Consider the following 12,685-nt stretch of genomic DNA (forward strand, 5'->3'; position numbering starts at 1 on the left):
TGGACAATTTCTGGGCACGGCAGCCGGCTGCTGCCCTGCTGGGCCAGCACGGCCCCTTTGTGCAGCGTTATTCCCGCATGGATAGAGGCACCGGCCAGGGGGCGATGCACAAAGCCACCTCTGTGCTGCCCTCGGCTGTGCAGCTCCCCGGGGCTTGGGGAGGGCAGGAGGCAGCAGGGAAACAGAGCGGGGAAACTGAGGGGTGAGCAGAGAGGCAAAATCCCCAAAGTTGGCTGTAAGAGTTCAGGGCCTGCCCAGAGAGAGCAGGGCAGGGCTGCTCAGGTGTGCAGCAGCTCCTTTCAGCCCTCCCCACAGTGTGTGCTGGCTCTGCATGGCAATGAGCATTCCAAAATCCAAGGAGAGTTGCTGGGGTGGGACTGGCACTGCCTGGGATGCAGGACACAAGGGAGGTTCAGTGGTCTTGGCAAAAAAACTTTGTGAAGCAATCGAGTTCATCAACGTGGAAAGTTAGCCCTGGAAGTATCACTGGAGTCTGGTTAGCCCAAACTCACTGAGAAAAGTTTGGGGGTTGGTTTTATTTTTTTCTTTAATTTAGAAAAATCTTGTCATTACAGCTAGGATAGAGAAAACACTAACCACGACCAGGAATATCTCTGTGGGTTTAATATTTCTGTGGACTATTTGCCATGTAGGTAAAAGAATTAGGTTTCCTTTTAAAAAACAGTTGGATGTTACCAGGAGTGAACTTGTGAGGCACAGCCACGTCCTGCTGGTGGGTGGGAAAGCTGAGCCAGCCTGTGAGCTGATGATCTGAGCTCTGCTCTGGGCTCAGCTTTCCTTCCAGCAGGGCTGATTCACATCTTGGGCAGCCCAAGCAGAGCCTGCTGCTGTCTGACTGTGACACCTGAGAGAGCAAAGCAAACCTACCAAAACTGCCATTGCCTTGTGGTGTCTGGCTCCCACACACACCCCCTGACTTTTCAGCTCAAAGAAAAGGTAAAAAAAAAAGAGAAATTAGAATGGAAAAGCCCAAACCCCTCCCAGCTGCCTGTGTGGGCTGTCAAATCCAAGGCTTTGATCCTCACAGAAGGGAAGACACATCACTGCTGCCTCCCACTGCTCGGGGCCAGGGGGTCTGTGAAGCATTCAGGATCTGGGTGGCTATGGATTGTGCCACTGCTGCCCTTCTGGAGGGCTCTGTGCACCCCAAAATAACAGCTGCCAGCCCCAAGATTTCCAGGAGACTGTGCCAGGACAGAGCTCTGAGAGCTGCACCCAGCAAATGCCTCAATGACCAGAACTTCCCACATCTTCAGGAGAGTTCCTGGGTAATGGGGACTTCAGGCAGTGGTGGGGATGAACACCTTTTTGACCTTTTAATGTCATTTATTTCTGAGAGGGAACAGGGCAAATGTCCTGCTGAAAGAGAGTTTGGGGCACAGCCCAGACATGAGAGCAGCAATGCCAGGGCTGATCCAGCTCCACCCCACGGGATGCTCCAGGCAGTTCCAGGACCAGAACTTGCTCCAGGCAGTTCCAGGACCAGAACTTGCTCCTGTCCTTGGAGCACGACAGGAGCTGCAGTGCAAAGGGAGCTCTTACAAGGGAGGTATAAACTGCAACTGATTTATTGGAACACTGGGTTGATTCATCAGGGGATGCGATGGAGGAAAGGAAGGGTCCAAGCTTTGAGAAGCAAATTTGGGTGAGAACAGGCACCTTTTCACTCTTTTGAACACTGTAAATAATAATAATATTTAAAAAAAAAGACCAGATGGCCGCCCTTCCCAGTCCCTCCCTCCCATCCCAAGGCTTGCCTTCACATCATGCTCTTCCTAAACTGCGACTGTGAGCTCTGTTTGGGCTTCGAGTCTGACTGCTGCAGCTCGAACTGTTTGTACAGGTCCCTCAGCTCTCTGATCTCCTGCAGCACCCTCTTGGCTTGGCTCCAGGTGGAGGAAGCCTCCCCCAGCAGCCTCTCAGATTCCTGCAGGATCCTTTCAGAGTCCGACTTGGAAGAAGACGATGAGGAAGAAGAGGTGGTGGTGATGGTGGTGCTGGTGTTGGAGTCCTTGGTCTTTTTCTTGCCTTCCCCGTAGCCCTTCACCTCTGTCAGCAGTTCCTGAGTTTTTTCCAGTTTCAGTGCAACCAGTTCCTGTATCCGGGTCAGCTGCTCCGGCTCCGCCGAGGCAAACTGAGCCTCCAGCCCCTTCCTCAGCACCGCCCGGTGTGTGGAAGAGTCCCTTCGGGACAGGATTTCTTCCATGGAGGCACATTTATTCTTTTCTGAGTGGGAGAGCTTTTTGGGGACCTGCGGCGTGTACATGGTCCCTTTGTCAAAGGAGTCATTGCGCTGGCCGGCTCTGTCCCACGGGGCCGCCTCCTGTCGGGGGAGGCTCCCTGTCCGCCCTTTCTCCGCTGGTTTGGCGTTCTCCGAGTCCGAGCGGCGCCGCCCCGCGGTCAGGTGAGCCACGGACTTGTCCAGATCCACCCGGAAACTCTGCTCGCAGGTGCCGTGATCCTCCGGAGAGGCGTCTTCCTCCTGGATCAGGTCGAGGGTCAGCATTCCGTCAGAGGTTGAGGTAGATGCCTGGAGGAGCAGAAAGCAGAGCTGAGCTGGCACCAGAAGGGCTGTCCCTGCTGCCAGGGGTGTCTGCACTGCAGGGAGGGAGGGGGATGCTCCCTCACTCAGGGACAGAGCCAGGGGTGGATTTACAGTGCAGTGGTCCATGAGAACAGAGGATGAGAGGTGACCCCGAGCTGTCCTTACAGCAACTTTCAGCTCAGGATGGAGCTCCAACAACCCCACTTAGAAATGGAACACTTCCAGGGGAATTTCACCTAAGCTGATGACCCAGAGCTGTCCTCATGGCAACTCTCAGCTCAGGATGGAGCTCCCAACAACTCCACTTACAAATGGAACAATTCCAGGGGAATTTCACCCAAGCAGGTGTCTGGGATTGGTTGTACCTACCAACAATCCCACTTACAAATGGAACAATTCCAGGGGAATTTGACCCAAGCAGGTGTCTGGGGTTGGGTGTACCTACCAACAACTCCACTTACAAATGGAACAGTTCCAAGGGAATTTGACCCAAGCAGGTGTCTGGGGTTGGGTGTACCTACCACAGCCATGAGGTGACCCCGCGTGGGAGGGCGCCGGGAGTGCTGGATCTTGGCTCTGTCACGTGTCGGGTGAGCAAGGAAGCTGTCCTCTTCCACGGTGACCTGCAGGGTGACACAGGCTGTGAGCAGGGAACAGGAGCCATTCCCAGCTCCTGGAGCTGTGAGAGAGGAGGCTGGCAAGGAATGGGGTGTGCAGTCCAGCCCTGGAAGGGACCCAGTGTTTCTCCCCTCTGTGCTGTGATGGGATTACATCTGCTCGAGTCATTCCTGACAAGTGAACCTGTCTGCAAAGATTCCTGTGACATCTCTCCTGGTGTTTGCTGTGCTGCCTCCTGCTCTAAAACCTCTCCCATAGTCTGACCTTGGTTTTCCTTCACTTCAGGCTCTGTGCTGCCATCCAGGAGAGCAAAGAGCCTCCTGGCAATGCCCTGGTGCTGTGAGAAGCTGAGTGTGAATGGGAGATCTGAGACAGGGCTGAGCTGAGGAAGGGTTGCCATGAAACATTAATGTGAGAGTCAGCCCTGGAGCGAGGGCACAGCTTGTTCCAGGCGGGTTCTCCTCCCCACTGAAGGAAACTGTGTGGGGATGCTCACCCTGACCTGCCTCTGCCAGCCTACCTGGTGCTCTGAGTACACCCTGAGTCCCCAGGAGGAGCTGCCGTTATTTTTCCTGGCTGAAGCTGCTCTGTGTAACTGGCACTTTCACACTCCCCTTGAGAAGGGGGGATGAGCTCTGCTGGAGATGCTTTGTGTGGATGTTGTATCCCCAAACAGTCTCAAACCCTCACCCAGGCTGAGCCAGGGTCAGTCTCACTCACCTCGTCCAAGATCCGATTTTTAGCACGTGTGATTGCAGAGTTGAGGGCGTTAATCCAGGACTCTTTCTCTTCTGGACTCACAGCCAGGAAGATCAGATTTGGTGCCTACAGAAGAGAGAAGTCAGGTCAGTGCTGGAACTCACACAGAGACAAGCCCTGGTCACTGTGAGGCCTCCACAGAGCAGACAAAGCAGAGCTGAGCTTCCAGCCCTGATTTTCCCACACAGCAAACCCCAGAACCACCCTCGTCCCTTCCCTCATCCCCAGGACCATCCACACCCCTGGTGCCACCTCTTGGGCTGGCATCACCTGGGCCAGCCCCACGTACCGTGTTTCCAGGCTGCCTGGAGTGGGCAAGGGTGAATTTACTGTGGTTCTTTTTGCTTCTACTTTTGGACTTCCTGAGCTCTTCACATTTCTCGTAGTCACTCAGATCAAACGTTTCCTGTATGTTTTTTTCATCTTTTACCTGCAAAACAGCAAGAAAATCAGAGCTTTGCAGATGTCAGACAGAGACTCTGCTGCTCCAAGCAACGGGATTTCAACATGAGGGTTTTGATTTGTCTCTTCTGGAATGAGGGGGCATATTTAGAAGGATAGCAAGAAAATCACACTTTGCCAAGTTAATTCCTGCCTCTTCTACCTCCAGAGGGCAGGGGCTGCCAGGCTGCCAGGCTCAGTGTCCTTTAAAGAGTCCTTTTGAATGATGACTTTACGAGATCTCCCATTTTCCAGGTCTGTTCCCCAACACTGCACTGGCACAGTGTGCCAGGGACGGATCAGTGTCACAGAGGCTCAGATGAAAATGGAGCTTGCACAGGATCACTGGGGCTGCAGCTCAAGGATCTAAGGGCACACAGGGGTCTGGATGCTGAGCCCTGACAGTGCCATCCCTCAGGGACACCTGGAGCAAAGGGGATGTGGCAAAGCTGTCTGTACCCTTCCTCTTCATTGCTCTCCCTCAATCCCACTCCTACAGCAGGGAAGCTCTGCTCCTCCATGGTAAACACGAGGAATTGGGGTTTGCATGTCCATTACAGGCTCAATTCCACATCCATCTGCTTAATCCCACTGCAGCCAGACCCCCAAGCTGCCTGAGTGGGGCAGGGTGTGTAACTGAGGTGCTGGGAGGGCAGATGGTGCTGAGCTCTGAGCCCTTGGATTTCCTGAAGGGACTCCACCCCACTTCATACATTTCCTCCACAGTTTTGGGAAGCACTGAGGGAACTCCCTATGATTCTTCCATAGAATTTAATCAAAGAGGGTGACTAAAGCAGCTTCCTAACCAGGGGCATGGATGAACCGACCATCTGGCCCTGCCTGATGAGAACAGCTCCCCTCTGCCCTTCATTGTGCCTGTGTCCCCAGGATCCACAGGACAATCACCGGCACTGCCATCCCGGAGCTGTTCCTGCTGGTGACACATCCCCTGTGTCTGGGTGTGATAACAGAGCCTGTCTGGCTGCACATCCTCCCCATGCTGCTAATCTGCTTTGATCTCTTCCCACTCCCATCCTCCAATCCACCTCTTTCCAAGAATCTCAGCTGAATTCTGCCCGACTCATTTGCAGCAGGAAAAGCTGATCCCCTTCCATCCCAGCCCCCAGCTGTGCTCTGTGCCTGAGAGCAGAGCTTTAACTCCAGATGTTTGCTCATGTGGGTCACTGGGGCTTCCCCAGCCCTCCCCTTCCTCCTCAGAGCTCACCCAGCTGGAACTCAAGCTCCTGCCTGCAGGAGGACCCCAGGAGGCTGCAGGACAGAGCAGGTGCCTGGTTCAGACAAACACCCTGCAGGTGCAGCTCGTCCTTTAAACAGCTCTGAATGACACCAGGGCTGTGACACTGCACTGGGACACGCTGAGGGGATCCTGCTCCTGTGTGTGACCCCTTAAAAAAGCTTAAAATTGGGAATAAACAACATCCAAAGTGGGATTCCTGGGGGAAAGGATCGGCAGCAGCCTGGGCTGTGGTGGCACAGAAATCCCAGGGGCACTGGAAGGACAGTGGGTGTCTCACTCATGTAACAGAGCATCCAGTGTGCAGAGAGAGAAACTGGACAAGGAAGGTGAAAGGCAACTCCAGAGGCATTTGCCAGCTCTTTTGTCCTTTGTGGGAAGCTCCTGAGGCCTAAAGGAGGGAGGTGGTGGCATGAGAGGCAACTCAGAGCAGCCTTGGAGGTAGGAGAGGCTGAGGACAGCCATGCAGCCCATTCTCTGTGAGAACAGGACAAAAGCAGCCCCTGAGGCCAAGAGAGCTGAAATCCCAGTCACTGTCAGTCACAGGGGGTGACAAACCTGCAGGTTCTCAGTGAGATAGGGGCCATCCAAATCAAACCTTCCAGGCTTCTCCAAAGAGGATTTGGCTGGGTGAGCAGCGCCCAGGAGGAAGCAGCCTCTGCTATCAGCTCTCAGTAGGAAGGGGTGAAGCAAGAGGTTGGTGGTTGATTTTGGCAAAACCATTCCCTGCTGGGAGGTTTCCAGCAGGTCTTTCCTTCCCCAAGGGTTTAAGAATTGAGGGATGTCAGGTGGGTCCTGCTCTCTGTGCCCTGTGGGGAGCTCAGGATTGGAAGGATTAAGGTGAATCAATCCCAGCAGGTGCTGCCCTGGCTGTCTGAGCTGCCTTTGCTGAGTTGTACCCATTTGAGGCAGGAAAAACAACCTTGCCCTGCAGTTCCACCTGCCTCCTACCCGTGGCCAGGTGAGGGGAGGGAAACCGAGGCACGGAAAAGGAATCAGAAGCATCCCCCAATCCCTGAGCAGGGAACATTTCTGTGCAGCCATGAGATCCCACACCCCTGGCAGCTGCCCCTGCCTGTGCCAAGGCTGACAGTGCTGACTCTGCTGGGATGCAAGGAGGGAGCTGCATTCCCTGCACTCCTTCCCCTCCTTCCCCCGCAGCTGCTGCCTGCCCAGGCTGGCCCCAGGGCCACCAGCACTCCCTGGGCCCTGAGATGTGGCCATGGAATGGCTCAGAACACCAGCCATGGCACCTAAATCCCCTCTGCAGAGGGTCACGGCTGTTTGTGCTCCCAAAGGGCTGCTCCAGGCTCATGGCAGTGCAGGAGGGTCTCTGACCTGGTTAATTAACCACCCTTGGGTCTCTCACTGATGAGAGTTTAAATTTCCTCATCAAGCTGTGACCTGCAGTGACTCCAAACCTCCTGGACCCGGCTCAGGGCTGTGTTTTGGGGCCAAACCATGCACAGGTGCTCAGTCACACCAGTCTGGGATTTTTGGTGATGATTTGAGCAGTTTGAGCTGCAATGGGACACAGAAAAATGAGGAAGGTACAGAAAATCACAAGACACCCATGGGACACTTGTGGCTCAGGATGTAAGAGAAACCTCCAGACTCTCTGCACAGCCAAATACCCAAACATGGGCAGTTTTGGGACAGACAGTTCCCCTTGCAGGGTACAACCAAAGTTTCAGTTCCTGCAGCTGAGCAGCTCGATTCAGCAGGGGATTGAGGTTCCTGCAGCCAGGCTGTCACTGGGGCAGGGATGCACACTGGGACTGTCCAGTCCTTGTCACAGCCAGGTCACTGCCCTTGGCTGATCAGGGGATGGTGACAGCTTCAATCTCTTCTCCAAAGTGTCACCACCAAGGCTCCCAGGGACACAGCCACCCCAGAATCACTGAATTATGGCTTTGGAGGGACAGGGACACCTTCCAGACTGTTCCAAGCCCCATCCAGCCTGGCCCTGGACACTTCCAGGGATGGAGCAGCCTGTGCCAGGGAGGAATTGATTCCCCAAATCCCTTTGTGCTGTGTTCAGCTGCACTCAGCGAGGGCAAACACCCCATGGAGCATTAGAGAACCGAGAATGCAAACACAGCCCCAGCCCCAGCGGCACCTCCTCGAGTGCTCTCGTGCTAATTGAGCGATGCCTTCGGTAGCAAACAATCGAAAACCGCAGAGAAGCGTTTCCTCATCCCCTCGCAGCCCGGCTCGGCTGTCTGGCAGCCCCGGCTTCCTGCGAGGAAGCGCCGGGCCCGGCTGGGGCAGCTCGGCCGCTGCTCCCCGGCACAGACAGCGACAAAGCCGGGCCAGGAACGGGGAACAATTCCCAGAAATGTGCCGGGGGTGGGGGGAACCGAGGGGAAAGAATGCGAGAATGAGTTAAGAAGGTGGTGTGTGCTCAGCAGAGCTCAGCTCATCTCTACAGAGCTAGCTTTGGCTGATGACCAAACGCTGAATAACCAAGGATTTTGGTGTGAGTTCGCGAGTTCAGCAGCCGTGGGGGAGCGGAGTGAGCACGGCCAGAGCCTCAAGCTCCCACTTCGGGAGGTGTCAGACAAGTCCCGCAGCTTTCAAAGGGCAGCACTCAAACACCCTGTGAACATTTGCCATCAGCTGGGCTGAAAAACTAAATTTCCTTTCCTTACAGACTCGGCTCTGCCAGGGAGAAGCTCAGGCTCCTATCAGGCATTCCCAAATTCTCCTGACAAAATGGAATAATCAGGGCTGGGCTCTGACCTGCATGCCCAGGTCTGTCCTAGACAGAGAACTGGGAAAGCACACAGATTCCCAGGAGGAATCAGCGTGGATATTGATGGGATTTTGTTAATCTGAATTTTGGAAATCTCCCCATTCCAGACCTCAGCTCTGAGCAGTTCATCAACACTGCCCCAAGCCAAGGGGGATCTGCTTCCCAAGGGATCCTGGTGTGGAACACACAATTCCCTGTCCCCATGTGCTCTGGGGAGATGGGATTCACTGCCCTGCTTCCCAGATGGAGAAATTCAGGCAAAAGTAAATAAATGTCTGGTTTGAATTAATTTAACAGAGCTGAGGAGCTTCCAGGAGCCTTGGGATTTAACCCTTTCTGCTCTGAGATGGTGAGGAGGGCTGGGAATGTGGCTTCACCTGCAGAACCACCTCTGGAGCAGCTGCTGAGCATGATCTGAGCTGCCAGGAAACAGCAGGTGCTGTGGGACCAGAGCCTGGAGCCACACATTGACCTTCCCTGGGGCCCAGGAGAGCTCCTGGCTTTGCTAAGCTGGCATCAAACCCTGCAGCACCTTCTGAGACACCCCAGGAACTCCCCACAATGAGACCCCCAGGATGCCACGGGCACAGAGGCACAGCAGCAGCACGGTGTCACCTCCATGGCCAGCACAGAGGGACCTCAGGGCACAGCAGCAGCACGGTGTCACCTCCATGGCCAGCACAGAGGGACCTCAGGGCACAGCAGCAGCACGGTGTCACCTCCATGGCCAGCACAGAGTCACCTCAGCACGCTCCAGCAGCAGATGTCATCTCTGCTGGCCACACATTCTTCCATATAAAGCCTCAGCAGAGGCTGCTGCAGGTTATTTATGGTCCCTCACACACATGGGGCTGCCTCAGCCTCAAAAGCTGTGAGGTTTTCCCTCTATGAAACACAAACAAGAACTTCTTGTTCAGAGCAGGCTCTGTGTGGCCCCTCCAGCCTCATCTCTCTCCTGGGCTCCCAGCACACCTGGATTTCATCTGTAGCTACCTGGACATCTATTGCTCTTCCTGTGTTTCCCTCTGGCTCTGGAGCAGTTGATGGGACAAGCTTTGGAATGCCAGCAAGCAGCTCAGCACCACCTGGGCATTCAATCCACTTTTTTAAGCCATTTCTCTGTTGTAACAAGCCCTGACCCTCTGCCTGTGCCACATCCATGGATCAACCAGCCTTAAATCAAATTATCCCTTCCTCTCTCCAGGTAGAGCCAGGCCAGGCATCCAGCTATCAGGAAATCACCTCCACTTTGGGGGAAAAGCCGGGGAAACCAGGGTTTTATCCCAAATTCCCTGAGCTGGAGCAAGCCCCCTGCCTGCTGTGGGCACCACTCTGCCCAGGGTGCAGCTCTGGGCCTGGGGAGTTTTTCCTGCTGGATTTATGGAGACAAAAAGCACAGGGGGGGGCGTGCAAGGACAGCCAGGTGCTGCCTCAGCCTGGCAGTCACATCCGATTATCTCCAATGCCAACAGCACGTTAAACCCCAAACCCAGCAAGGAAACCAGGGGCAGGGCACGTGCCACACCAGGATGAAATTTCATGAAAAATCCAAGAGGTCGACCTGTAAATGGCTCGATTGCAGCCGGGAGAGCGGAGTTATTTCCAACCAGAGAGTGAGCAGCCGGGGACAAGGCAGCGCTGGGCTCAAGGACAGGCACAGAAAGGAGCCGGCATTGCTGGGAAGAGGTTGGAGGGGCTTAACTCTCGCTAAGTGAATCCTTTCGTGTCTCCACGCCGGGAAAATGTCTCCCAGCAGAGCTGGCTGTGGAATCGCTGTCAGAGCCGAGCCCGAGCCCGACCCCGGCCGGCGCCAGCCCCGGGGAGGAGAAGGAGAAGCCCCCCAGGAACCCCCTCGGCCCGGCTGGCGCGGGGAAGGGCCGGGGCTGCGCCTTTCATATGCAAAGAGAGAGGAAGGGGGGATGGGAAAGGAAACTGAAACCGATCCTACCTCCTTCTCCGAGATGTAAAGCTGATCTCCCTTCAGAACCACATAACGGTTTTTCCAGATTTCCCTAAAAATGCCTTTCCCGCAGAATTTCCGCACCCAGCCGACCTTCTCCGGCTGCGCAGGTTGCTGGTTTCCATCCTGGTTCCCCTAACACAAAGCGAGAGGGGAGAAAATGGGGGGAAAAAACGCGATTATTCTTGGTTTTACACTCCTTTTCTCCCCACACCCCACTTCCCTCTTCGCCCAACTTTTGTCTCCCCCTCTCTCCGCCGAACGCCGGGCCCGAGTCCTTGCCCGGGGTCGCTCCGCGGGGATTTTTGTGCAGTGGCAGCACCGGGAGGACGCTGCGAGGAGCGGGCAGGGTTCTCTCCGTGGTTATATAAGCCAGGCCGGCGTCTCTATCGCCTCATCCAGCGGGCATTTACCCGTGGAAAGGGGAACAGGAGGGGGATGGGCGGAATTTAAAGCAGCTGGGGTTTTTATATTGCGGCGAAAATGGCATTTTGGAGCTTTTTATCAGCAATTAATCCAAGAGGTGAAATCTATGGGGGGTTTATATCAGAGGTGTCTCCGTAGGCAGCGGTGGGTGCAGCACACACACAACACGGCAAAGAGCGAGGGATTGATGGTGCCTCCGGATTTTATCGTTTCCTTGTGTTCCAAGATGAAAACTGCCTGCCTACATCCCCCGGTGGCCGAGGCGGCTGCGGGAGGCCTGGAGCGGGGTCTGGGTCTCTTTGGGGGTCCGTGCGCTTTCCACGGGGGGAGCAGAGGCAAAGCGAAGCGAAGATCCAAACCCCCCTCCCCAAAACATCCAGGAGCCTCCCTCCCCCCGGCCAAGACGCGAATCTCCACTCACCCTTTTTGCAGAATTATTGTTTTTTTTCATCGTTCCTCAGCGCGCTCCGAGGCGATTTCGGGGCGGGGGTCGCAGAGGGGCTCCCGCGGCCTCCTGGCAGCGGGGAACACCCGCGATCCGCGCTGCCTTCGCCCCGCTCGCCTCAGGGCCCCTCTCCCGTTACACGGAGCCCGGCCCGGTGCTCTGAGGCATCGGCAGCGCCGCCGCCGCCGCGTCCCCCCCCGCCGCCACCATCCCGCAGCTCGGGGGGCTGCGCTGGGCTGCGCCGGGCTCCCGAGCTCCATCTATAGCCGCACGCCCGTGACGTCGGGGTTCGCGGCACGGGGCGAATCGCAGCCCACGAGGGTTTTTCTTCTTTGTTTCTCACTCGAGCGGGGCCGTGGGGAAGCGGGAGAGGGGCGGGCGGTGCCGCCGATGGGGTTCTCCCATCGGGGTATAGCCGCGTTCCCGGTGGCGTCGTGGGTCACCGGGAAAGTTTATAGGAGAGGGAAACGCAGCCGGGTGGTACTGGGAGGAATTCATCCCCTAAAGATGGTTGGAAGTGGGGCAAAATCCCTCTGGAGAGAGGAGATGGGAGATTTCCTTCCAGCACGGAGGGTCTGACAGCCAGGATTTAGAGCACGGCTTCCAAAAGTGAGGAGACAGCTTCCTAAAAATGCCCTTATTTGGTTTATTTTGTCTGTCTCCTTCGTGTCCTGCAAGGAATAGATTGATCCATCGTCCATCAGTGGATCAGCTTTCCAATGACAGCGTCCATCCTATGTCTGGACATCCCCCACCCCTGATTTCAAGTTGTAGTTTCCCCCCAGGACTCTGGAATTAATGGCCCCAGAGTCCTGGGGATGTACTTGGAGTATTTCCAGAGCTCCTGTGAGTGTTTGTGTCCCGTTCTGAGCATTGGCATTTCTGCCATGAGCTGTGGGGTCACTGCCTACCTGACAATACCTGGGACAGACACAAATCACTCTACACCAAATCCAGGGGTTGCCTTTCCTCCTGTGCCTCTGCAATCCCCAACTCCATGGGGACCAGGACCAGGATTTGCCACCTGTGTGCCTCAGTTTCCCTTTTACCCCAAAGCTTGGTCCAGGCAGGGCTGGTGGCAGAGGGACAGATGAACCACACTGGCCCCCAGTGTGTCCCCAGGACATCACACACAACCTGCCAGTTTATTTAATGACATTTTCCCTTCCAACTGCACTTGTCCTTCCTCCCATCCTGTTTTTGGTGGCCAGGGCCTGCAGAGCACCGGCTGGTGGCCAGCAGCAGATGGCACAGAGTTGGTGGCAGGGGGACAGCTCTGCTGTGCCCTTTGCACGCAGGGCCCACGCTCTTCCCCAATGCCCTCTGGTGCCAGGGAAGCTGCCCTGAAGCCACAGCAGGTAACAGCACATAACACCACAGCTGCACACATCCCTGGGAGCAGGAATTCAGCTGCACTTGGAAGCCTCAGGCTGTTCTGCCAGTGAGTCACACGCTGTGAA

The 12,685-nt window shown here is 55.7% G+C and overlaps 1 protein-coding gene across 1 annotated transcript; it reads right to left on the bottom strand.

The window, feature by feature from the left end:
• Window positions 1–630: 630 nt before the first annotated feature.
• Window positions 631–11,441, bottom strand: PLEKHO1 (pleckstrin homology domain containing O1). Its single transcript, XM_059490304.1, has 6 exons — window positions 11,202–11,441; window positions 10,343–10,489; window positions 4,233–4,373; window positions 3,905–4,009; window positions 3,088–3,189; window positions 631–2,551 (listed from the first exon to the last, which is right to left on the bottom strand). The coding sequence occupies exons 1-6, from the start codon at window positions 11,229–11,231 to the stop codon at window positions 1,781–1,783; spliced, it is 1,296 nt and encodes a 431-aa protein (XP_059346287.1). The 5' UTR covers window positions 11,232–11,441; the 3' UTR covers window positions 631–1,780.
• Between the last annotated feature and the right edge of the window lie 1,244 nt (window positions 11,442–12,685).

The sequence above is a fragment of the Ammospiza nelsoni genome, chromosome 28 (assembly GCF_027579445.1).
Source record: "Ammospiza nelsoni isolate bAmmNel1 chromosome 28, bAmmNel1.pri, whole genome shotgun sequence".
NCBI lineage: Eukaryota > Metazoa > Chordata > Aves > Passeriformes > Passerellidae > Ammospiza > Ammospiza nelsoni.